Source organism: Oncorhynchus gorbuscha, linkage group LG19, assembly GCF_021184085.1.
Source record: "Oncorhynchus gorbuscha isolate QuinsamMale2020 ecotype Even-year linkage group LG19, OgorEven_v1.0, whole genome shotgun sequence".
Classification (NCBI taxonomy): Eukaryota; Metazoa; Chordata; class Actinopteri; order Salmoniformes; family Salmonidae; genus Oncorhynchus; species Oncorhynchus gorbuscha.
In genome coordinates this window covers 8,367,736-8,391,156 of record NC_060191.1, presented here as the reverse complement: position 1 = coordinate 8,391,156, position 23,421 = coordinate 8,367,736, and the positions used below count along the sequence as shown (strand labels likewise).

Genomic DNA, 23,421 nt, shown 5'->3' with positions numbered 1-23,421 from the left:
CCTGCCTGCCCCTAACTCAGAGGAGAGATTTCCTCCTGTATTCTCTGGCTGAAGCATCCATCGACAGCTAGCGGTTTCCCCCTGCTGCCCCGAGAAAGGAACTGCTTGTCAATTAGGACCCTTCAGTGACAATTCACGGGTGAACTCAACTGCATTAAGGCAGTTCAGGATTTCAAACTATGACACATCCGGCCATTACAGTACTAACCATAACAGAGACACACACTCACTCAACATATCTTCACACTAACACCTTTATCTGTGAGGCAGGATGCATTCTCTGCTGCTGCCCTGTGTGTGTACTGTTTTATTCCCCCACCACAACTCCAGATCATATTTGTCCATCTTCCTGCCAAACCAATGGAACATTCTAAATGTGTTTGCTGCACAATCCATCTCAATTTTCTAAATCTATTAACTTTCTTTGTGTGGCCTGCCTCCCCTAACGCCCGATCTTTAAAAACCGTGGTTGTTCAACAATTATGATAACGGCAACAGGGGAATTAGAAGATCCAGCCCATTTATCTCCCGGCTCCTCCTCTGCACAGACATGACGCGGCTAAATGAAAAATGGACACGGTTTAAAACATATTGATTCCAGCTTTAAACAAAGGTACACTCAATATTATTTAGCTCTAAATACATCTGTGTTATCTGTGCCCGAGTGGTAGTTACAGCTACGTCCTCGTAATCACAGACGTAAAAATAATAGAGCAATTCCCTTTGAATTGACACAGACAAGCTTGTTTGGGACCCTAGTCCAAGTGATGCATATTCAGGCTGTAAATTAATAGGTTCCCAGGTGACGACTGTCTGGCTTACTTTAGGATACTATTAGGGACAAAAGTGTTTGTGGTCCTCAATGACCTGAGGAGTGGATTTAACACAAGTTCAAACGATGCAAGTGATTTCAAGAATGCACATCAGCAAATAGCTTAGTGCCTTTGAACGGGGTATGGTAGTAGGTGCCAGGCGCACAGATTTGTGTCAACAACTACAACGCTGCTGGGATTTTCTCACTCAACAGTTTCCTGTATGTATCAATAATGGTCCACCACCCAAAGGACATCAAACCTACAACTGTGGGAAGCATTGGAATCAACATGGGCCAGCATCCCTGTGGAACGCTTTCGACACCTTGTAGAGTCCAAGCCCTGAGGAGTTGAGGCTGTTCTGAGGGCAAAAGGGGGTGCAACTCAATATTAGTGTATATCAGCAGAAAGGAAGAGGCGAAGCGAGAGGGTTCACTCTCACAAAAATCTGTCCAAAATAAGACAATGCATTTCTATGGGCTTAAGCTACTGTCCCGTGGGCTACCTTCCCACCTTTGGGAAACTACTCCAGGCTGAGACATGAGCATCTCATCATCATATACAGATCTTTCACTTAAATCTATGGTTGTCTAGCAATGACCAACAACCAATTTGACAGAGCTGAGGCAAATGTTGCACAATCACAGGTGTGGAAAGCTCTTAGAGACTTACCCAGTGTGAATACTTATGTAAATGAGATATTCCTGTATTTAATTTTCAATACGTTTGCAAAAAGTTCTAAAATCATATTTCACTTTGTCACTACAGGTTATTGTGTGTAGATGAGTGAGATTTTTAAAATATTTTTTTAAATCAATGTTGAATTCAGGCCTTAACACAAAATGTGGAATAAGTCAAGGGGTATGAATACTTTCTGAAGGCCCTGTACGTGCTATATTCATTCCTGGCATCTATTAGGCTTACATTGTACAGAAATGGTAAGCTTCAAAACAAAACACATCTACATAATAAAATAATATATCAATATACCATTTTTTGAAATAATTTATTGCATTGTGCAAGGTTTGGTTAAATAGCCTTAACATTTTTCATATGTATTAGTCAATGTAATGACTTAGTAGATATCAAGTCATTGACACATTCTTATAATAACAGTTGCCTAATCATTTAGAATAAATACAATGTAATTAATCAGTTATAACACTATTTATCAGACAGCAAGATAACACTACTATTTATCACACACACAAAGACAACACTATCAGTTAAAGTAGGTTATAGGTTCAGTACATAGGCTGTATAAAGAGTATTTGTTTCATGTATGTACTGCAGAGACCCAATCTGCTCACCTTCATAAGAAAAAAATTGTCATCATACATTCAGTAAAATAGTGTCAAGACTTTAGATATAGTACAAAACAGAGATAATTCACTCAAAATAGTAACTGACGTCTACCTTACTTTATTGCGCTATAATCACATCTTGACGTTTTGATGAATCATATACACCTAACGCCATGGTAATTGGGAAAGTATATACATTTGTATTTTGTCGTGAACTATCCTTTAAATGTCCAGAAAACAAATCTGAAACTGCATGCAAACTAAACTCTGCCCAACATCTAGCTGTATCTAGTGGAGTGTCAATGTCTGGAGCTCTTGGACCTTTGAATTGATGCTTCCTACAGCTTGTTTGTCCGCTGTAATAGTCAGCCAAATACCCCCCTCCCCAACCACCTCAGTGTTCTGGTGAAATATGGCTGCCCCCCCAGGTAAGGGCGACACATTGGGAGTAGTGGAAAGGGTGAGTTACCCCCAAAAAGCAATGAGTTTGAGAATTGCACGACAGTCAGGCAAATCATTATCATCAATCATCGACACTGAGCCAGGTGAACAGAGAGGTGGTGGGTGCGAGCGAAGGTCCGGAGGCAGCGGGGGCAGGAGTATGGTCTCTCCCCAGTGTGGGTCCTCATGTGAGTTTTAAGGTGGCCGACCAAGCGGAAACTCTTGTCACACTGCTGGCAGGGAAAGGGCCGTGAGCCATTGTGGATCCTCATGTGTTTGCCCAGATCCCCTGAAGAGGTATAGCAGCCGTGGCAGACAGAACATTCATACGGCTTCTCACCAGTGTGGGTGCGTATGTGTTTTGTGAGATCTCCAGACTGAGCAAAGCTCTTGCTGCACTCCGAACAGACATATGGTCTCTCCCCTGTGTGAGTGCGTTGGTGGTTCTTCAGATGTTCCAGTCGAATGAACTGCTTGCTGCACACTGTGCAGTGGTAAGGCCTCTCGCCGGTGTGTGAGCGCATGTGTGTCTTCAACGCTCCAATGTCTATCACCTTCAGGCCACACTCCCCACACTGGTGGCCTTTCTCATTGTTGTGGATCTTTAGGTGAAGCCTCAGGTTTCTCTTGATAGAGAAGTCTTTACCACACTCTGTGCAGTGAAAGGGTTTCTCCCCTGTGTGAGAGCGTAGGTGAATGGTCAGACTAGACTTGTATCCAAACTGCCGGTCACAGTGGGAGCAGGAGTACTGCTTTTTGCCAGAATGAGTGGTCATGTGACTCCTGAGACCCTTCATACGGGCAAAATCCTTCCCGCATTCCTGGCATTTGAATGCCTTGACTCCAGAGTGTATCAGCAGGTGTTTGCGTAAACTGCCGCTCTCAGAAAATCTTTTGCCACACTCCTTGCAGGCATAAGGCTTCTCTCCGGTGTGAATGCGCATGTGAATGTTCAGGCTCTGAGGACTACAGAGGATCTTGCCACACTCTGAGCAATGGAAGCCGACATCCAGACAAACCACAGGCTTAATGTCCTGAGGTTCAGTGCCCTCTGGTTCGTGACACTGGTGAGGTCCCAGTCCCCAACAATTCTTGAAGCTCTTCCCACAATCGGCACAACTGAGGTGTCCATTGGTGCTGACAACAGCCATTTTGTGTGAAAGCTCACAGTGGTTTTGCAGACTGCCCAGGTACCTGAATCTGCGGGCACACTGTGGGCAGGTGTAGAGTTTCACCGAAACCCTGTGGGGACGGGCAGGTTTCCGGGGAGTGGCAGAAGGGTGGATCTGGAGGGTGTGGATGCTAAGCAGCCGTGGGGTTTGGAACATGAGGCTACAGTGGAGGCAGCTGTGTGTTGGGACCGTCTCTGTTCCACTGCTCTTTGAAAAACTGTTTCTCAACATGGCCAGATACTCCTTCTGGTGGTTCCACTTGATGTGCTTCTCCAGGAAGGAATGGTCGGTGAAGGAGATGGTGCAGTATGTGCAAGGAAAGAACTGAGGAGAAGAGACTGAGGGAGAGTGGTAGAAGCAAGGAAAAAGACAAAGGGAGAATACTAGATGGTTATAATAAGAGTATTTTTGACCTGACTCTTTTTATTGTTATTATTGCTATTGACTGATGCACTGCATAGTTGAGGGCGCTAGCGCATTTCACTGCACCTTTTATACCTGCTGTAAACTGTGTATGTGATGAATAAAATGTGATTTGATTTACAGAAGAGAGACATGAAAACTAAAATAAAGAATAGAATTTCAAAAGTAAACGAGAGTAGTCCTATATTTTCATGATGAATCTTAAATTCAAAGTCAATATCAAATAGCCATTTAGCCTAGTCAGTCAATATCAAATATTCAAGCAAATTTTAAGATTGCACAGACTTTAAAGATGGGTGTGTATGCATACCTCTGTTGCTGTCTGTATCCCTCCTGTCTTCGGTGTCCTCATCTGTGTTTTCTTCACCCACATTCTCCTCCTTCATGAAACACACTTGAGTTTCTCTCTTAACCACCACCTTATGTATTTCAGTATCAGAATCATACTCCGCTTTTATCTCTACTGTTCCTTGGCTAATGTAAACGGAATCTGTTTCAGTCTTGGTTATGACGGTTCCAGAATCCTTGTGGAGTGCTCTAGAATCGAAGCAATGACTCTGTACTTCAAAGTCTGCTGGTTCCTCTTTAATTTGGATGGAGTTGGAAGTTACCCCTTTAGTGTTGGGAGAGGGAGCTTGGCTAATGTCTGGTTCTTCTATTTTGCAGTTAACATCATCTGACTGTGTTTCACACTCCGTTTTGATGGGGTCTCGATGGTGGTTAGACCTGATTTTGTGTTGTTTTTTCGCAGATTTGTTCTTCATCTTGTTGACTAGTGTGTCTCTGCTAAGGTCAACACCTTCCCATTACTTTACATTCTGTGGAGAAAAGACCAGGTTTGATTGAACATCACCCGTATTATTATTATTTGCCTACCTCCTCATGCCTTTTGCACACAATGTATATAGACTCTCTTTTTTTTCTACTGTGTTATTGACTTGTTAATTGTTTACTCCATGTGTAACTCTGTGTTGTTGTCTGTTCACACTGCTATGCTTTATCTTGGCCAGGTCGCAGTTGCAAATGAGAACTTGTTCTCAACTAGCCTACCTGGTTAAACAAAGGTGAAATAAAATAAAATTACAGAGAGCTACCAGGTATCATAATAACCCATCCAACATGTAAAAAGTAAGAAACCCAAATTCTGCATTAGCAATGCTGAAGTCTGGTTTAGTAACACTCTCAATAGCCTACTACTTCATAGCCCTTCATTGGGGCGGCAGGGTAGCCTAGTGGTTAGAACGTTGGACTAGTAACCGAAAGGTTGCATGAACAGGCAGTTAACCCACTGTTCCTAGGCCGTCATTGAAAATAAGAATTTGTTCTTAACTGACTTGCCTGGTTAAATAAAAAAATACACCGCATTATCATCATTACCACGGTCAAATGGATAGCATGCAGTGTAACTTTTGGTTACAACCGAACTAGCTATATTTTTTTACGCCGTCGTTGGGTAACCTTTATACGCTTGCATAGTTGTAGCAAGATAGCCTAGCGTGTCTTTTAGCTAACGTTACCAGGAAATGCTACTTTGTAAGATTGTCACCCACCAAATGTAGCTATCTTGATTATGAAGACAACCACGAGAGTAAAAAGCTGTGTTTCTCGTATAAATGCTCACGGAAAAAAAAGCAAGCTAGCAAAGTTTTGAAAATAGCTTTGCTAGCTACCTTATTTCTGATTGTTGTCATCTGAAACAGAGACGGAAGAGGAAGCGAGACATCCCACTCCCTAATTGTTCTGGTTCATCTACAGTCAATGAACCAAGCAGACCAGACCAAACTGCTAATGCATTGGAGAGCCACCACGTTAAGCAGACCGGAACTGAACATTTTATTTCAATGATCACCGGCCTGAGTGGGACATCTTTATTTATCCACCATCTTTGACCGGAAAGACGCTGCATTTCCTGGATTGTTAATGTCACGAAACCTGACCAATCAGGCAAAGGTCCCTGGGTCATGTGCAAAGATGAAGCGACTGATTCATTCTCGCCAAAAAGTATCTGCCATAGAGAACGATAGAGGCCTCTAGTGGCCAACAGGCTGAATTAGCATGGCCAGCACAATTGAGGGATTCCACCATTTTAATGTAGCCAACTGGGTGGGATTTACAACTTCATTGGCTGATCACTCCTGGAGACCCTGTTGCAGTCATGTCCAACCAGGCCATCAGGAGGGATCAGCCAATTGTGAAGAAGAAAATTGACCACCTCAAAATGGAGATTACCGCAATGTCGCTGCCCATGCTGTCACAGACACTATAATCACAGATAGAGCAATGAGACAGATATTTTACTGAATGCAAACGTGAAGCATCAAGGTTGGCGTTTCTACGCACTACAAAATATGGTAAAGAGATGAAGACCAGTGGCCAGCAGTAGGAGAAGATGGAGCGAGATGGATATTGTCCAACATTCTGCAAATGTTCTAATCAATGAAACATTTTATCTCCATACAGTTTTCTGTTTCCAAAACTAGAATCTGTAACAGTGGACTGCATTTAGTAGAATTGACCCTTTGCCAAAGTTTTACAAAAATTGTGTTGTTTAGGAGTGCAAGGGCAAATTGAGTTATTACACACGCACACTTCACAAGGTAGGCGTTCCCTAATGGAAATATGCAAATAAATGCTAGAACGTGCCAATAGGATCTCACTAGCTCGCACTTAGCTCTGCCCACCTCCTTGCTTGTTCTGCCCACTATGATGAATTTTCTCCCATTGGAAACGACAGGCTCTGGTCTATCTTGGGTTAGTTATAAAAAAACATTTGCTGTGATAGCACATATACAAAGATGAGTCTTCTATCTATCTCTATGTTATCAGCACAGAAATGAAACAGTTAAAAGTACACTACATGACCAAATGTATGTGGACATCTGCTCATCAAACATCTCATTCCAAAATCATGGGCATTAATATGGAGTTGGTTCCTCTTTTGCTGCTATAAGAGCAACATCTAGTGGAATGCCTTCCCACTCTTCTGGTGCCTTCCCACTCCCTAGATGTTGAAACATTGCTGCAGGGACTTGCTTCCATTCAGTCACAAAAGCATTAGTGAGGTCGGCACTGATGTTGGGCGATTAGGCCTGGCTCGCAGTTGGCGTTCCAATTCATCCCAAAGGTCTTCAATGGGGTTGAGGTCAGGACTCTGTGCAGGCAAGTCAAGTTCTTCCACACCGATCTCAACAAATAACTTCTGTTTGGACCTCGCTTTGTGCACGGGGGCATTTTCATGCTAAAAAAGGAAAGGGCCTTCCCCAAACTGTTGCCACGAAGTTTGAAGCACACAATCGTCTAGAATGTCATTGTATGCAGTAGCATTAAGCTTTCCCTTCACTGGAACTAGAGGGCCTAGCACAAACAATGAAAAACAGCCCTAGGCCATTATTCCTCCTCCACCAAACCTTAAAATTGGCACTATGCATTCGCGCAGGTAGCGTTCTCTTGGCATCCGCCAAAACCAGATTCGTTGATCGGACTGCCAGCGTGATTCATCACTCCAGTGAACGCATATCCACTGCTTCAGAGTCCAATGGCGGCAAGCTTTACACCACTCCAGGCTGTTAGGCTATGGAAACCCATTTCATGAAGCTCCCGACAGTTATTGTGCCGAGGTTGCTTCCGGAGGCAGTTTGTAACTCGGTAATGAGTGTTGCAACAGAGGATAGGTGATTTTTACGCACTACGTGCTTCAGCACTCATGTTCTGTGAGCTTGTGTGGCCTACCACTTTGCGGTTGCTCCTAGACATTTCTACTTCACAATAACAGCACTTAGTTGACTGGGGCAACTGTAGCAGGACAGAAATTTGACAAACTGACTTGTTGGAAAGGTGACATTCTATGATGGTGCCACATTGAAAGTCACTGAGCTCTTCAGTTTGGGCCATTGTACTACCAATGTTTCTCTATGGAGATTGCATGGCTGTGTGCTCGATATTTATACACCTGTCAGCAACGGGTGTGGCTGAAATAGTCAATCCACTAATTTGAAGGGGTGACCACATACTTTTGGTGTATCTTTTAGTATCAGTTGCACCCTTCTCATTTTATAGCTTTATCAAAGCAGTACTTACTGTAATAGTGTTGTCAACGATTAAATGTGTCCATTGAATTAGCAAGATGACGGTTATTGTAACCAATATCTAAACTACAGCGGAGGCTGGTGGGAGGAGCTATTGGAGGACGTGCTCATTGTAATGGCTGGACTGGAGAAAATAGCATAGGAACCCTAATCTAATTGGTAGAGACCATCACTGTCAGGATGTGGGAATGACAATGTGGCCTTCATGCTTGGCCCAATCATCTTCAATAGAATGAATGTGTTTGATTATTAGCAACTGAGACATGGAGCAATATCAAAACCAGTGCAGGCCATTGATGGCATATGATTGACACAAATCAGTTATGACAGGCTGTTTAAGTGATTACTGTATAATTGATTTTAAAGTCATGTCTAATGTGCAATTACCAAACATGTCCTCTTTCACATACTTTATTCACAGCAATCATTGTCACTTTTGTCATCCCCTGGCAGTAAGTCAGGCATATACAACCATCATCTGTGCATCACTTTTCCCTTGTTAATCAACTACAAAAATGTTATAACTGCCTTAATTTTGCTGGACTCCAGGAAGAGTAGCTAATGGGGATCCATAATAACTATAAAATACAACACAACACAAAATCAAGAACCATGCTCAACTCAACAGTTCAAATAAGTCTTTGGGTGCAGGGTCCAAAAGGCATACAAACTAGAAAAGGAAAATAGGCATTCAGCAAAATAGTTTACGTTTGAATGTTCTTTAGTAGCAGCAGCAGCGGTCAGTTTGTTTGATATCTTTCGATGACATTGACAGCTTTAGTCAACGCTGACTGCAGTGCATGAGAAGGGTTGAGGTCTCCAGAGGAAGTATGAGAGGATGTGGACATGTGCACACGCTGCTTTTAATACATTACTGGCATCATGGGACCTTTTACTCCATCTCAGTAGTTCAGGGAGTTTCCACCATCCGGTCTCAATCACTGTTGGAAGCAAACCAATTCAAAACACAGTTGGGCCGAAAAAAACCCCAAAACTATTTACATAAATATACAATCTATTACACATATGGATGCAATAAAAAAAGAGCACAATTAAAAAAAATGTTTAAATTAATATTACCTTGAATATAAAGTCCATTCTTCTCATAGTCTGGTTGGCAAACTGGTCAATGACCCTCTCATACCAGTGAGGATTCTTCTGCAATGATTTAAGAATTCTCCTTTCTATGGATAGGATTGCCAGGTTCTTGAGTCGCTCTTGTCCCATAGTGTTCTTTGTGTAGCTTTTCAGCCTCTTCAGACGAGAGAATCTGCTCTCCACGCCCGCTGACGTTGCCCCTATAGTTGCAACTAGGCACATGAGCCGGTACACCTCAGGCATCACTTCATTCAATCCACACCCCTTGAAATGCAAGATTCTGTCACACAGTTTCCGACTGTTCCCTTGAAGCTCCTCACCACAGTAGAACACTTGCAGCTCATTTTTCAGTTTTTCCATGTTAAAAAAACATCCATAGCTCTGGGACAGGCTTTCCATTGCATTTGCAGGGAATTCACTCCGGAATGACTCAAATTTCTCATCATCTAACAACTCCATGTATCTCCTGCTGTCCAGGCTTTGGAACCTCTGTGCTATTTGTGTCTTGATGTTGTCATGGATTGAATCATACAGTGATTTGTACGTCCGCAGTACATCCTGAGTGCCCTGCCTCCGCTTCCTTCTGTGCATCAACTCTGGATCATCTGTCATGTTCGAAGCCTTCTGATATATAGCACTAAATTCTTCTTCAGATTTGTGCTCCTCTATCTTGAGTAAAAGATTCTCAATCCTCCTCTTACAAAATTCTACATCCATGGCATTCTGTTGCACACTGTCAAAAACCACATCTGTGCAAGCAAATATATATTCAAAGGTGAGAAGTAAAAAAATAAAATGAAAATCTTCCAGCTGTGTCTTGAACCCATTTGCATCGAAAATCGTGTCATCATCCATGTTAGGATGCTCTGTGATACTTGTGAATGTGTCCAACAGATGCTCAAAGTTTTTTGCCACTGTGTTAACGGCTCTGGACGTGAAATTCCAATGTGTTGGTGTGTTTTTTGGCAAACTTGCACAAGCGGCCTTTTCTAGCAGCATTCTATTGGTGGACTTACAAAAAAAAGTTGCGAAGCCACCCAGTGTGGCAAAGAAAACCTTGGTCTTGGGCATAAACTTCACGCTCTGGCTTAATACGGAGTTGAGGGGATGTGCATAGCAATGCACAAAGGTAGCGCTCGGCGCTACAGCTCTTACTTTTGCTTGCAGACCATTTAAATCAGAAGCCATTACAGCAGCGCCATCATATGCTTGAGCGACTAGTTTCTCCACAAAGTTAAACTCTGACATCTCCGAATTCACTAGATCAAACACAGACTGTGCATCTCGCCCAGCTGACACATCAAAGTAGCCCAAGAAACGCTCCTGAACACACCCCCGATCATCCACATACCTGACAATGACAGACAACTGCGAATGGTCTGTAGTTTCATCCATTTGCCATGAGAAAAATGGAGCAGCGTCAACCTCGCTTTTAATCTCACTTCTAATTGATGATGCGATAGCAGTTATCAAGTCATTCTGAATAGTTCTCGACATTCCAGTGAACACAGTTGAAGATTCCATATGCTGAGCAAGTAAAGCATCATACCGCGCGATTACCTCTGCCAATTCCCTGAAGTTGCCTTTGTTAGCGGAACTTTCCGTCTCATCGTGCCCTCTAAAAGCCAACTCTTGCATGCCTAAGAATGCAATGCTATCAATGAGGCGTTTGAGAACATCCCTGTTTCTTCTGACCTTTTCGTTGTGTTGCGCAGCTTGAATACGCAGGCCTTCATTGAGTGAGTGATTGGTACAATGACTCGGCTGTCCCAAAAGCTTGAGTTTCGCGTAGGAGTTGAGATGCTCCCGGCTTTCGTCATGCCGTTTAGCTGAACGGTCAATGTTCTTCAGGTCACTGAACCCCCCTTTAGCCCAAGGCTCAAACGTTCCAAAGAGCAGACAAGGCCAGCAATACAAGCGGCTTGATGAAAGACTACCTGTTAGCCATTGATACTTTTTATACCAGTTGGTATTGAACGCCCTCCTCACTTTGTCATCCTTCCTTATGTACTTGATTTCAGGCAGAGGTCGACCCTCTGTTTTAATTCGCACCTTTTCTGTGGACTCCAAAGAATGAAACGGGGTCTTCAACAAAAAATCAACAATGTTGTCAGAATTCGCAACCTGGCAGGTGTGGACAAGTAGCTGTTGTGGTGTGTGGAACATGCAACTGCAGTGGGGGCAGCTGTGTGAGGGGGCGTGCACTAGAGTTTCTGTCTTAACCACTCTGATTTCAGAATCATGCTCAGTCTTAATTTCTGTCGTTCCCTGGCTAATGTAAACAGAATCTGTTTCAGTCTTTGTTTTGATGGTTAAAGAATCCTGGTGGAGTGCTCTAGAATCCAAGTGGCAATTTGATCTGATTCCGTTATGTTCCTCACTTGTTTCATGCACGTCAAAGTCTGTTTCCTCCTCTTTGATTTGGATGATATTGAAAGTAAACCCATTACTGCTGAGAGAGTGGGCTTGGCCAATGTCTGAATCTTCTCTACTGGAGTCAACATCATCTGACTGTGTTTCACAATCCGTTTTGATGTGGTCACGATGACTTCTAGTCATCTTGGTTTTATTGCCGTTGCTTTTTCCCAGGTTTGATCTTAATCTTGTCGATTGGTTATTGTCTACACCTTCCTCTTCATTTGCATTCTGTGGAAAAAAAGACTTGATTTGAATAAAAATCACCCTTGCAGAGACACCAGGTTAGGAATCAGCATGACAATCATCTTATCCAACACCACAAAGTAAAACAAACAGGCTGGTACATACTAAGGAGAGCACTTGGTTACAACATGCATTTTTACATAGCTATTTATTCACCCATGGATTAGCTAGCAACGTTACTCTTTAGTCGATGGACCTTACATGTTGTTTAAAAATACTCATAAATGTGAATTGATTCTTAAATTGCAGTACGGTTCTAGAAACATAAATCCCTCTACTTTCATCTCACATCAAAATAATTTCACAAATGCAAAATATACACTTACTGTAAGCTAATTAGCACAGGTAGTCGACTGTCTTTCGTAAACAAGCGCTGTAACATGGAAATAAGGCCGTGTGGGGAACCCTAACCCTATAAAAAAGGTGTGTATCAATTTAACCTGTTTTTTCAAAATTATTTCTCGCCAATATGAAAGATAAGGTCCTTATGCTTCCAAAACCGTACCGCAAGTGATGCGTGTCAAAATGTTCAGGCCGAGCATCACTAATCTTAACAAAAACTACCCACTACAGAAGACTCTTTAGTCAAATGACTATTTTTGTGTAATGCAGAGTCATATACAGTGCATTCAGAAAGTACTCACACTCCTTTACCTATGCCACATTTTGTTGTGTTACAGACTACATTTTTTATTGATTCAATTGAGATTGACACAATCTCACACACTACCCCATAATGTCAAAGTGGATTTTGTTTTGTAGATTTAAATGATTAATTTAAAAAAAGCTGAAATGTCTTGAGTCAATAAATATTCAACCCCTTTTGTTATTGCGAGCCTAAATAAGTTTAAGAGTGAAAATATGCTTAACAAATCACATAAGTTGCATGGACTCATTCCGTGTTCAATAATAGTAATTAATAACTACTCCATCTCTGTACCCCACACATACAGTTGTCTGTAAGGTCCCTCAATCGAGTAATGAATTTCAAGCACAGATTCAACCACAACGACCAGCAAGGTTTTCCAATGCCTCGCAAAGAAGGGCACCAATTGGTAGGTGTAAAAAAATAAAAATAAACAAATAAAAAAAGCAGATGCTGAATATCCCTTTGAGCATGGTGAAGTTATTAATTAGGCTTTGGAAGGTGTATCAATACAAAGATTCAGGTGTCCTTTCAAACTCAGTTGCCAGAGAGGAAGGAAGGTGCTCAGGGATTTCACCATGAGGCAAATGACTTTAAAACAGCTGCTAAGTTTAATGGATGGATAACAACATTGTGGTTACTCCACAATACTAACCTAAATGACGGAGTGAAAGGAATGAAGCCTGTACAGATTAAAAATATTCCAAAACATGCACCCTGTTTGCAATTAATACTTAAGTAATACTGCAAAAAATATGACAAAGAAATATACTTTTTGTCCTGAATAGAAAGCATTATAAAAAAAACATCCTTTTTTCAGGACCCTGTCTTTCAAAGATAATTCGTAAAAATCCAAATAAATTCACAGATCTTCATTGTAAAGGTTTCTAAACACTGATTCCCATGCTTTTTAAATTAACCATAAACAATTAATGAACCTGTGGAACGGTCGTTAAGACACTAACAGCTTACAGACGGTAGGCAATTAAGGTCACAGTTATGAAAACTTAGGACACTAAAGAGGCCTTTCTACTGACTCTGATAAACACCAAAAAAAAGATGCCCAGGGTCCCTGCTCATCTGCGTGAACGTGCCTTAGGCATTCTGCAAGGAGTCATGAGGACTGCAGATGTTGCCAGGGCAATAAATTGCCATGTCCGTACTGTGAGACGCCTAAGACAGAGCAACAGGGAGACAGGACGGGCAGCTGAACGTCCTCGCAGTGGCAGACCACGTATAACAACACCTGCACAGGATCCGTACATCCGAACATCACACCTGGGGGACAGATACAGGATGGCAACAACAACTGCCCGAGTTACACCAGGAACACACAATCCCTCCATCAGGGCTCAGATTGTCCACTATAGCCTGAGAGAGGCTGGACTGAGGGCTTGTAGGCCTGTTGTAAGGCAGGTCCTCACCAGACATCACCTTCACTGGACCAGACAGGACTGGAAAAATGTGCTCTTCACTGACGAGTCACGGTTTTGTCTCACCAGGGGTGATGGTCGGATTTGCATTTATCGTCAAAGGAATGAGCGTTACGCTGAGGCCTGTACTCTGGAGCGGGATCGATTAGGAAGTGGAGGGTCCGTCATGGTGTGTCACAGCATAAGCCTGTTGTCATTGCAGGCTATCTCAATGCTGTGCGTTACAGGGAAGAAATCCTCCTCCCTCATGTGGTACCCTTCCCGCAGGCTCATCCTAATTTGACCCTCCAGCATGACAATGACACCAGCCACACTGCTCGTTCTGTGCGTGATTTCCTGCAAGACATGAATGTCAGTGTTCTGCCATGGCCAGCGAAGAGCCTGGATCTCAATCCCATTGAGCACTTCTGGGACCTGTTGGATTGGAGTGAGGCCTAGGGCCATTCCCCCCAGAAATGTCAGGGAACCTGCAGGTGCCTTGGTGGAAGAGTGGGGTAACATCTCACAGCAAGAACTGGCAAATTTGGTGCAGTCCATGAGGAGATGCATTGCAGTACTTAATGCAGTTGGTGTCCACACCAGATACTGACTTACTTTTGATTTTGACCCTCCACTTTGTTCAGGGACACATTACTCAATTTCTGTTAGTCACATGTCTGTGGCACGTGTTCTGTTTATGTCTCAGTTGTTGAATCTTATGTTCATACAAATATTTACACATGTTAAGTTCGCTGAAATAAACACAGTTGACAGTGAGAGGATGTTTTTTTTCTCCTGAGTTTATGTTTGGGACATATCCAACATCGCTGAGTACCACTCCTCATATTTTCAAGCATGGTGGTGGCTGCTCATGTTATGGGCATGCTTGTCATCTGCAAGGAGTAGGGAGTTTTTGGGGGATTATAAACATAATACAGCTATAAGCACAGGCAAAATCCTAGAGGAGAACCTGGTTCAGACTGCTTTCTAACAGACATCAGTAGCCAAATGTATCTTTCAGCGGGACAATAACCTAAAACACAAGGCCTAATCATGGTCAAGGGCTAGCAAGATACAGTTGAAGTCAGAAGTTTACATACACTTAGGTTGGAGTCATTAAATCTTGTTTTTCAACCACTCCACAAATTTCTTGTGGTAAACTATAGATTTGGCAAGTCGGACACAAGTAACTTTTCAAACAATTTTTTACAGACAGATCATTTCACTTATAATTCACTGTATAACAATTCCAGTGGGTCAGAAGTTTACATACACTAAGTTGACTGTGCCTTTAAACAACTTGGAAAATTCCAGAAAATTATGTCATGGCTTTAGAAGCTCCTGAAAAGTTCATTGACATCATTTGAGTATTTCATTTGATGTATTTCAAGGCCTACCTTCAAACTCAGTGCCTCTTTGCTTGACATCATGGGAAAATCAAAAGAAATCAGCCAAGACCTCAGAAAAAAAATGGTGGACCTCCACAAGTCTGGTTCGTCCTTGGGAGCAATTTCCAAACGCCTGAAGGCACTACGTTCATCTGAACAAACAATAGTACGCAAGTATAAACACCATGGGACCACGCAGTTGTCACACCGCTCAGGAAGGAGACCCGTTCTGTCAAAAACTGTAATATCCTGTTTGTAAATAACAGCTGGTGCACAAAATCTAAGGAAGTATCTAGATTTCTCTCACCTAAAGTAGAGTATATTGTGATAAATTGCAGGCCACACTAGTTGCCTAGAGTTTTCAGCTCTACTCTTCATGGCTGTTTATTTACCACCACAGACAGATGCTGGCACTAAGACCGCACTCAGTCAGCTGTATAAGGAAATAAGCAAAAAGGAAACTGCTCACCCAGAGGCGGTGCTCCTGGTGGCTGGGGACTTTAATGCAGGGAAACAAATCAGTTCTACCAAATTTCTATCATCATGTTAAAGGTGCATCCAGAGGGGAAAGAATTCTAGATCACCTGTACGCCACACACAGAGACGCGTACAAAGCTCTCCCTCGCCCTCCATTTGGTAAATCCGACCACAACTCTATCCGCCTAATTCCTGCTTACAAGCAGAAATTAAAGCAGGAAGCACCAGTGACTTGGTCTATTACAAAATTGTCAGACGAAGCAGATGCTAAACTACAGGACTGTTTTGCTATCACAGAATGGAACATGTTCCGGGATTCTTCCAATGGCATTGAGGAGTACACATCAGTCACTGGCTTTATCAATAAGTCAATCGAGGACGTCGTCCCCACAGTGACTGTACGTACAGTGAAGGAAAAAAGTATTTGATCCCTGCTGACTATGTACGTTTGACCACTGACAAAGAAATGATCAGTCTATAATTTTAAATGGTTTATTTTAACAGTGAGAGACAGAATAACAAAACAATCCAGAAAAACACGTCAAAAATTGATTTGCATTTTAATGAGGGAAATAAGTACAGTGGGGCAAAAAAGTATTTAGTCAGTCACCAATTGTGCAAGTTCTCCCACTTAAAAAGATGAGGCCTGTCATTTTCATCATAGGGACACTTCAACTATGACGGACAAAATGAAAAAAAAAATCCAGAAAATCACATTGTAGGATTTTTAATGAATTTATTTGCAAATTATGGTGGAAAATAAGTATTTGGTCAATAACCAAAGTTTACCTCAATACTTTGTTATATACCCTTTGTTGGCAATGACAAGAGGTCAAACGTTTTCTGTAAGTCTTCACAAGGTTTTCACACACGGTTGCTGGTATTTTGGCCCATTGCTCCATGCAGATCTCCTCTAGAGCAGTGATGTTTTGGGGCTGTTGCTGGGCAACACAGACTTTCAACTCCCTCCAAAGATTTTCTATGGGGTTGAGATCTGGAGACTGGCTAGGCCACTCCTTCGTTGCCCGGGCGGTGTGTTTGGGATCATTGTCATGCTGAAAGACCCAGCCACGTTTCATCTTCAATGCCCTTGCTGATGGAAGGAGGTTTTCATTCAAAATCTCACTACATAGCCCCATTCATTCTTTCCTTTACACGGATCAGTCGTCCTGGTCCCTTTAAAAAAAACAGCCCCAAAGCATGATGTTTCCACCCCCATGCTTCACAGTAGATATGGTGTTCTTTGAATGCAACTCAGCATTCTTTGTCCTCCAAACACGACGAGCTGAGTTTTTACCAAAAAGTTATATTTTGGTTTCATCTGACCAGATTACATTCTCCCAATCTTCTTCTGGATCATCCAAATGCTCTCTAGCAAACTTCAGACGGGCCTGGACATGTACTGGCTTAAGCAGGGGGACACGTCTGGCACTGCAGGATTTGAGTCCCTGGCGGCGTAGTGTGTTACTGATGGTAGGCTTTGTTTCTTTGGTCCCAGCTCTCTGCAGGTCATTCACTAGGTCCCCCCGTGTGGTTCTGGGATTTTTGCTCACCGTTCTTGTGATCATTTTGACCCCACGGGGTGAGATCTTGCATGGAGCCCCAGATCGAGGGAGATTATCAGTGGTCTTGTATGTCTTCCATTTCCTAATAATTGCTCCCACAGTTGATTTCTTCAAACCAAGCTGCTTACCTATTGCAGATTCAGTCTTCCCAGCCTGTTGCAGGTCTATTTTGTTTCTGGTGTCTTTTGACAACTCTTTGGTCTTGGCCATAGTGGAATTTGGAGTGTGACTGTTTGAGGTTGTGGACAGGTCTCTTTTATACTGATAACAAGTTCAAATAGGTGCCATTAATACAGGTAACGAGTGGAGGACAGAGGAGCCTCTTAAAGAAGAAGCTACAGGTCTGTGAGAGCCAGAAATCTTGCTTGTTTGTAGATGACCAAATACTTATTTTCCACCATAATTTGCAAATAAATTAATAAAACAAATCATACAATGTGATTTTCTGGAGTTTTCCTCATTTTGTCTGTCATAGTTGAAGTGTACCTATGATTAAAATTACAGGCCTCTCATCATTTTAAGTGGGAGAACTTGCACAATTGGTGGCTGACTAAATACTTTTTGCCCCACTGTATTTGACCCCTCTGCAGAACCTGACTTAGTACTTGGAGGCAAAACCCTTGTTGGCAATCGCAGAAGTCAGACATTTCTTTTAGTTGGCCACCAGGTTTGCACACATCTCAGGAGGGATCTTCTCCAAGTCATTAAGGTTGAGGCTGACGTTTGGCAACTCGAACCTTCAGCTCCCTCCACAGATTTTCTATGGGATTAAGGTCTGGAGACTGGCTAGGCCACTCCAGGACCTTAATGTGCTTCTTCTTGAGCCACTCCTTTGTCGCCTTGGCCATGTGTTTTGGGTCATTGTCATGCTGGAATACCCATCCACGACCCATTTTCAATGCTCTGGCTGAGGGAAGGAGTTCTCACCCAAGATTTGATGGTACATGGCCCTGTCCATCATCCCTTTGATGCGGTGAAGTTGTCCAGTTCCTTTAGCAGAAAAACAACCCCAAATCATAATGTTTCCACCTCCATGTTTGACGGTGGGGATGGTGTTCTTGGGTCATAGGCAGCATTCCACCTCCTCCAAACACGGCGAGTTGAGTTGATGCCAAAGAGCTCCATTTTGGTCTCATCTGACCACACTTTCACCCAGTTGTCTTCTGAATCATTCAGATGTTCATTGGCAAACTTCAGACGGGCATGTATATATGCTTTCTTGAGCAGGGTGACCTTGGGGGCTTTGCAGGATTTCAGTCCTTCACGGCGTAGTGTGTTACCAATTGTTTTCTTGGTGACTATGGTCCCAGCTGCCTTGAGATCATTGACAAGATCCTCCCGTGTAGTTCTGGGCTGATTCCTTACCGTTCTCATGATCATTGCAACTCCATGGGGTGAGATATTGCATATGGAGCCCCGGGCCGAGGGAGATTGACAGTTTTGTGTTTCTTCCATTTGCGAACAATCGCACCAACTGTTGTCACCTTCTCACCAAGCTGCTTGGTGATGGTCTTGTAGCCCATTCCGGCCTTGTGTAGGTCTACAATCTTGTCCCTGACATCATTGGAGAGCGCTTTGGTCTTGACCATGGTGGAGAGTTTGGAATCTGATTGATTGATTGCTTCTGTGGACAGGTGTCAGTGGGCAAACATACAAAATCAGCAGGGGATCAAATACTTTCACCCCCCTCACTGTACATACCCCAACCAGAAGCCATGGATAACAGGCAACATTCACACTGAGCTAAAGGGTAGAGCTGCCGCTTTCAAGGTGTGGGACTCTAACCTGGAAGCTTACAAGAAATCCTACTATACCCTGCGACAAACCATCAAATGGGCAAAGCATCAATACAGGGCTAAGATTGTATCGTACTACACCGGCTCCGACGCTCATCTTGTGTGGCAGGGCCTGCAAACTATTGCATACTACAAAAGGGAAGTACAGACGCGAGTTGCCCAGTGACACAAGCCTACCAGATGAGCTAAATCACTTCTATGCTTGTTTCAAGGCAAGCAACACTGAGGCATGCATGAGAGCATCAGCTGTTCCTGACGACTGTGTGACCACGCTCTCCATAGCCGACGTGAGTAACACCTTTAAACAGGTCAACATACACAAGGCTGCGGGGCCAGACAGATTACCAGGACGTGTGCTCTGTGCATGTGCTGACCAACTGGCAGGTGTCTTCACTTACATTTTCAACATGTCCCTGATTGAGTCTGTAATACCAACATGCTTCAAGCAGACTACCATAGTCCATGTGCCAAAGAACACATAGGCAACCTGCCTAAATGACTACAAACCCGTAGCACTCACATCCGTAGCCATGGAGTGCTTTGAAAGGTTGGTAATGGCTCACATCAACACCATTATCCCAGAAACCCTAGACCCACTCCAGTTTGCATACCGCCCAAACAGATCCACAGATGATGCTCTCTATTGCACTCCACACTGCCCTTTCCCACCAGGACAAAAGGAACACTTATGTGAGAATGCTATTCATTGACTACAGCTCAGCATTCAACACCATAGTACCTTCAAAGCTCATCACTAAACTAAGGATCCTGGGACTAAACACCTCCCTCTGCAACTGGATCCTGGACTTCCTGACGGGCCACCCCCAGGTGGTGAGGGTAGGTAGCAACACATCTGCCATGCTGATCCTCAAAACTGGAGCTCTCCAGGGGTGCGTGCTCAGTCCCCTCCTGTACTCCCTGTTCACCCACGATTGCGTGGCCAGGCATGACTCCAACACCATCATTAAGTTTTCAGATGACACAACAGTTGTAGGCCTGATCACAGACAACGACGAGACAGCCTATAGGGAGGTCTGAGACCTGGCTGGGTGGTGCCAGTATAACAACCTATCCCTCAACGTAACCAAGACTAAGGTGATGATTGTGGACTACAGGAAGAGGAGGACCGAGCATGTCCCCATTCTCATCGACAGGGCTGTAGTGGAGCAGGTTGAGAGCTTCAAGTTCCTTGGTGTCCACATCAACAACAAACTAGAATGGTCCAAACACACCAAGACAGTCGTGAAGGGGGCACGACAATGTCTATTCCCCCTCGGGAAACTACAAATATTTGGCATGGGTCCTGAGATCCTCAAAAGGTTCTACAGCTGCAACATCGAGAGTTGATTCACTGTCTGGTACGGCAAATGCTCAGTCTCTGACAGCAAGGCACTACAGAGGGTAGTGCGTACGGCCCAGTACATCACTGGGGCTAAGCTGCCTTCCATCTAGGACCTCTACACCAGGGGGTGTCAGAGGAAGGCCCTAGAAATTGTCAAAGACCCCAGACACCCCAGTCATATACAGCCTGTTCTCTCTACTACTACATGGCAAGTGGTACTGGAGTACCAAGTCTAGGACAAAAGGAATTCTCAAACGTTTTTACCCCCAAGCCATAAGACTCCTGAACAGTTAATCAAATGGCCACCCGGACTACTTGCATTGTGTGCCCCCCAACCCCTCTTTTACACTGATGCTACTCACCATATCTATATGTATATACTACCTCAATCAGCCTGACTAACCAGTGTCTGTATATAGCCTCGCTACTGTATATAGCCTGTCTTTTTACTGTTGTTTTATTTCTTTACTTACCTATTGTTCACCTAATACCTTTTTTGCACTGTTGGTTAGAGCCTGTAAGTAAGCATTTCACTGTAAGGTCTAACACCTGTTGTATTCGGTGCACATGACAAATAAACTTTGATTTGAAGATGCTGGAGGAACAGGTACAAAAGTATCTACATCCACAGTAAAATGAGTCCAATATCGACATAACCTGAAAGGCCACTGAGCAAGGAAGGAGCCAATGCTCCAAAACCGCCATAAAAAAAGCCAGACTACGGATTGCAACTGCACATGGGGATTAGAAAGATTGTACTTTTTGGAGAAATGTCCTCTGGTCTGATGTAACAAAAATAGAACTGTTTGGCAATAATGGGGGTGCTTTGCTGCAGTAGGAACTAGTGCACTTCACAAATGAGATGGCATCATGAGGGAGGAAAATTGTGTGGATATATTGAAGCAACATCTCAAGACATCAGTCAGGAAGTTAAAGCTCGGTCGCAAATGGGTCTTCCAAATGGACAATGACCCCAAGCATACTTCCAAAGTTGTGGCAAAATGGCTTAAGGACAACAAAGTCAAGGTATTGGAGTGGCCATCACAAAGCCCTGACCTCAATCCTATAGAAAATCTGTGGGCAGAACTGAAAAAGTGTGTGCAAGCAAGGAGACCTTATAAACCTGACTCAGTTACACCAGCTCGGTCAGGAGGAATGGGACAAAATTCACCCAACTTATTGTGGGAAGCTTGTGGAAGGCCACCCGAAAAGTTTGACCAAAGTTAAACAATGTAAAGGCAATGCTACCAAATACTAACTGAGTGTATATAAACTTCTGACCCACTGGGAATGTGATGAAAGAAAAGAAAGATGAAAGAAATAATTTGCTCTACTATTATTCTGACATTTCACATTCTTAAAATAAAGTGGTGATCATAACTGACCTATGACAGGGAATTTTTACTAGGATTAAATGTCAGGAATTGTGAAAAACTGAGTTTAAATGTATTTGGCTTACAAGGTGTATGTAAACTTCTGACTTCAACTGTAGATACTACAGAGTAAACAAAATACTAGGCTGGTGGAAACACAATTCTGCCTTAGTAAACAGACTTATGGTTTTGTTTTCGACATACCTTAATTGCACAACATTATCATCACAGTACGAGTCATAATACCCATAAAACCTAGCAGTCAAACAAGGAAATGGTTCCAATCGTTTTTCCACCATACATTTTTCCCCATTGGGGATTTTAGAAAATTCATATATAGGCTTTGTTTCGTGTAGGTTAACCCTGGCGTGACGTTTTGATAACCATGTGAATCTCTCTTGGACAAGGTGACTTTTACCAATATATTCACCTATATTTACCCCCTCCAAAATTAAATGTGTAGTCTTGCATATCTACTTGGACTCTAATTAGCCATTTTTGGATCTGATAGTAAATAGAGCTGAATATCTTGATAAAGGTCACCTTGTCCAAAATAGATTTACATATTTATCAAAACGTCATACCAGGGTAAGCTTCCACGAAACACAGCCCTTATTTTAAGTGTTTCTTCAATTCCCAGTGGGAAAAATGTATGGTGGAAAAACGATTTGAACTATTACCCAGTTTGACCGCTAGGTTCTATTGGTATTAGGACTCCTTGACATACTACTATCAAAGACAGTAGCACCAAGTTTCTGTACAGTCGCAAATCACAGGTTTAACATGCAGAGAGCATTTGAAAACATAATACATTTTTACCATATAATTGGGAGGTTAGTTAAGTTAGCTAGGTTGCATATCTTTCTGGGTCAGACATGGACTCTCTTCGCCTGGCTAACGTTAGCTAGCAAGATTAGCTCGATTGTATATCATGTAAGCGACTTTACTACTCTTGACGACTAAATATCACCCACCAAATACTGATTGTAAAGATATTAACCATGAGAGGAACAAGTTTGTTTCTCGTAAAAAAATACTCACGAATAGAAAATAAAGTTTCGCTACTCCGGAAGAATTATGCGTTTCCTTACAGAGGAAGAGGCGAAGCGAGAGGCTTTACTCTCATTAAAATCTAACCGCGAGATAAATGTTTTGTTGTATGGAGTTCTATGAGTGTCGAATTCCGTGATGCTTTTTAAAATCAAATATAAGTTTCGTAATGTTTAGGTTGTTACAAATGTACGGTTGCAAGTGGCATTGCGGCAGCTAGGAGAAAAACGACTTAGTACTGCCTGTTGTGCCCAAGTTTATCTGCCCCCTGATTGGCTAGAATGGTCCCGCCTGTCTTCCTTCATTGAGGGAGGACATGCATTTCCATTGCTTGAGCGGTCACTTGACTATCTTGTCAACATAATAGACAAGCTTT

The 23,421-nt window shown here is 42.9% G+C and overlaps 2 protein-coding genes across 4 annotated transcripts; both read right to left on the bottom strand.

Moving 5' to 3' along the window:
- Positions 1-1,805: 1,805 nt before the first annotated feature.
- On the bottom strand, positions 1,806-5,960 carry LOC124006329 (gastrula zinc finger protein XlCGF57.1-like). Of its 2 annotated transcripts, none has more exons than XM_046316286.1 (3): positions 5,823-5,960; positions 4,463-4,970; positions 1,806-4,067 (listed from the first exon to the last, which is right to left on the bottom strand). In XM_046316286.1, the coding sequence occupies exons 2-3, from the start codon at positions 4,914-4,916 to the stop codon at positions 2,644-2,646; spliced, it is 1,878 nt and encodes a 625-aa protein (XP_046172242.1). In that variant the 5' UTR covers positions 4,917-4,970; positions 5,823-5,960; the 3' UTR covers positions 1,806-2,643. The 2 variants fall into 2 exon arrangements, with proteins under 2 accessions (XP_046172242.1, XP_046172241.1); XM_046316285.1 differs by having other exon boundaries at positions 5,703-5,883.
- A 2,674-nt stretch (positions 5,961-8,634) lies between these two features.
- Positions 8,635-23,300, bottom strand: LOC124006014 (zinc finger MYM-type protein 1-like). 2 transcript variants are annotated; one of them, XM_046315675.1, is made up of 3 exons: positions 23,037-23,300; positions 9,318-11,981; positions 8,635-9,178 (listed from the first exon to the last, which is right to left on the bottom strand). In XM_046315675.1, exons 2-3 carry the CDS (start codon positions 11,892-11,894, stop codon positions 9,176-9,178), a joined length of 2,580 nt encoding a protein of 859 aa, XP_046171631.1. In that variant the 5' UTR covers positions 11,895-11,981; positions 23,037-23,300; the 3' UTR covers positions 8,635-9,175. The 2 variants fall into 2 exon arrangements, with proteins under 2 accessions (XP_046171631.1, XP_046171632.1); XM_046315676.1 differs by lacking the exon at positions 23,037-23,300 and adding an exon at positions 12,323-13,611.
- Between the last annotated feature and the right edge of the window lie 121 nt (positions 23,301-23,421).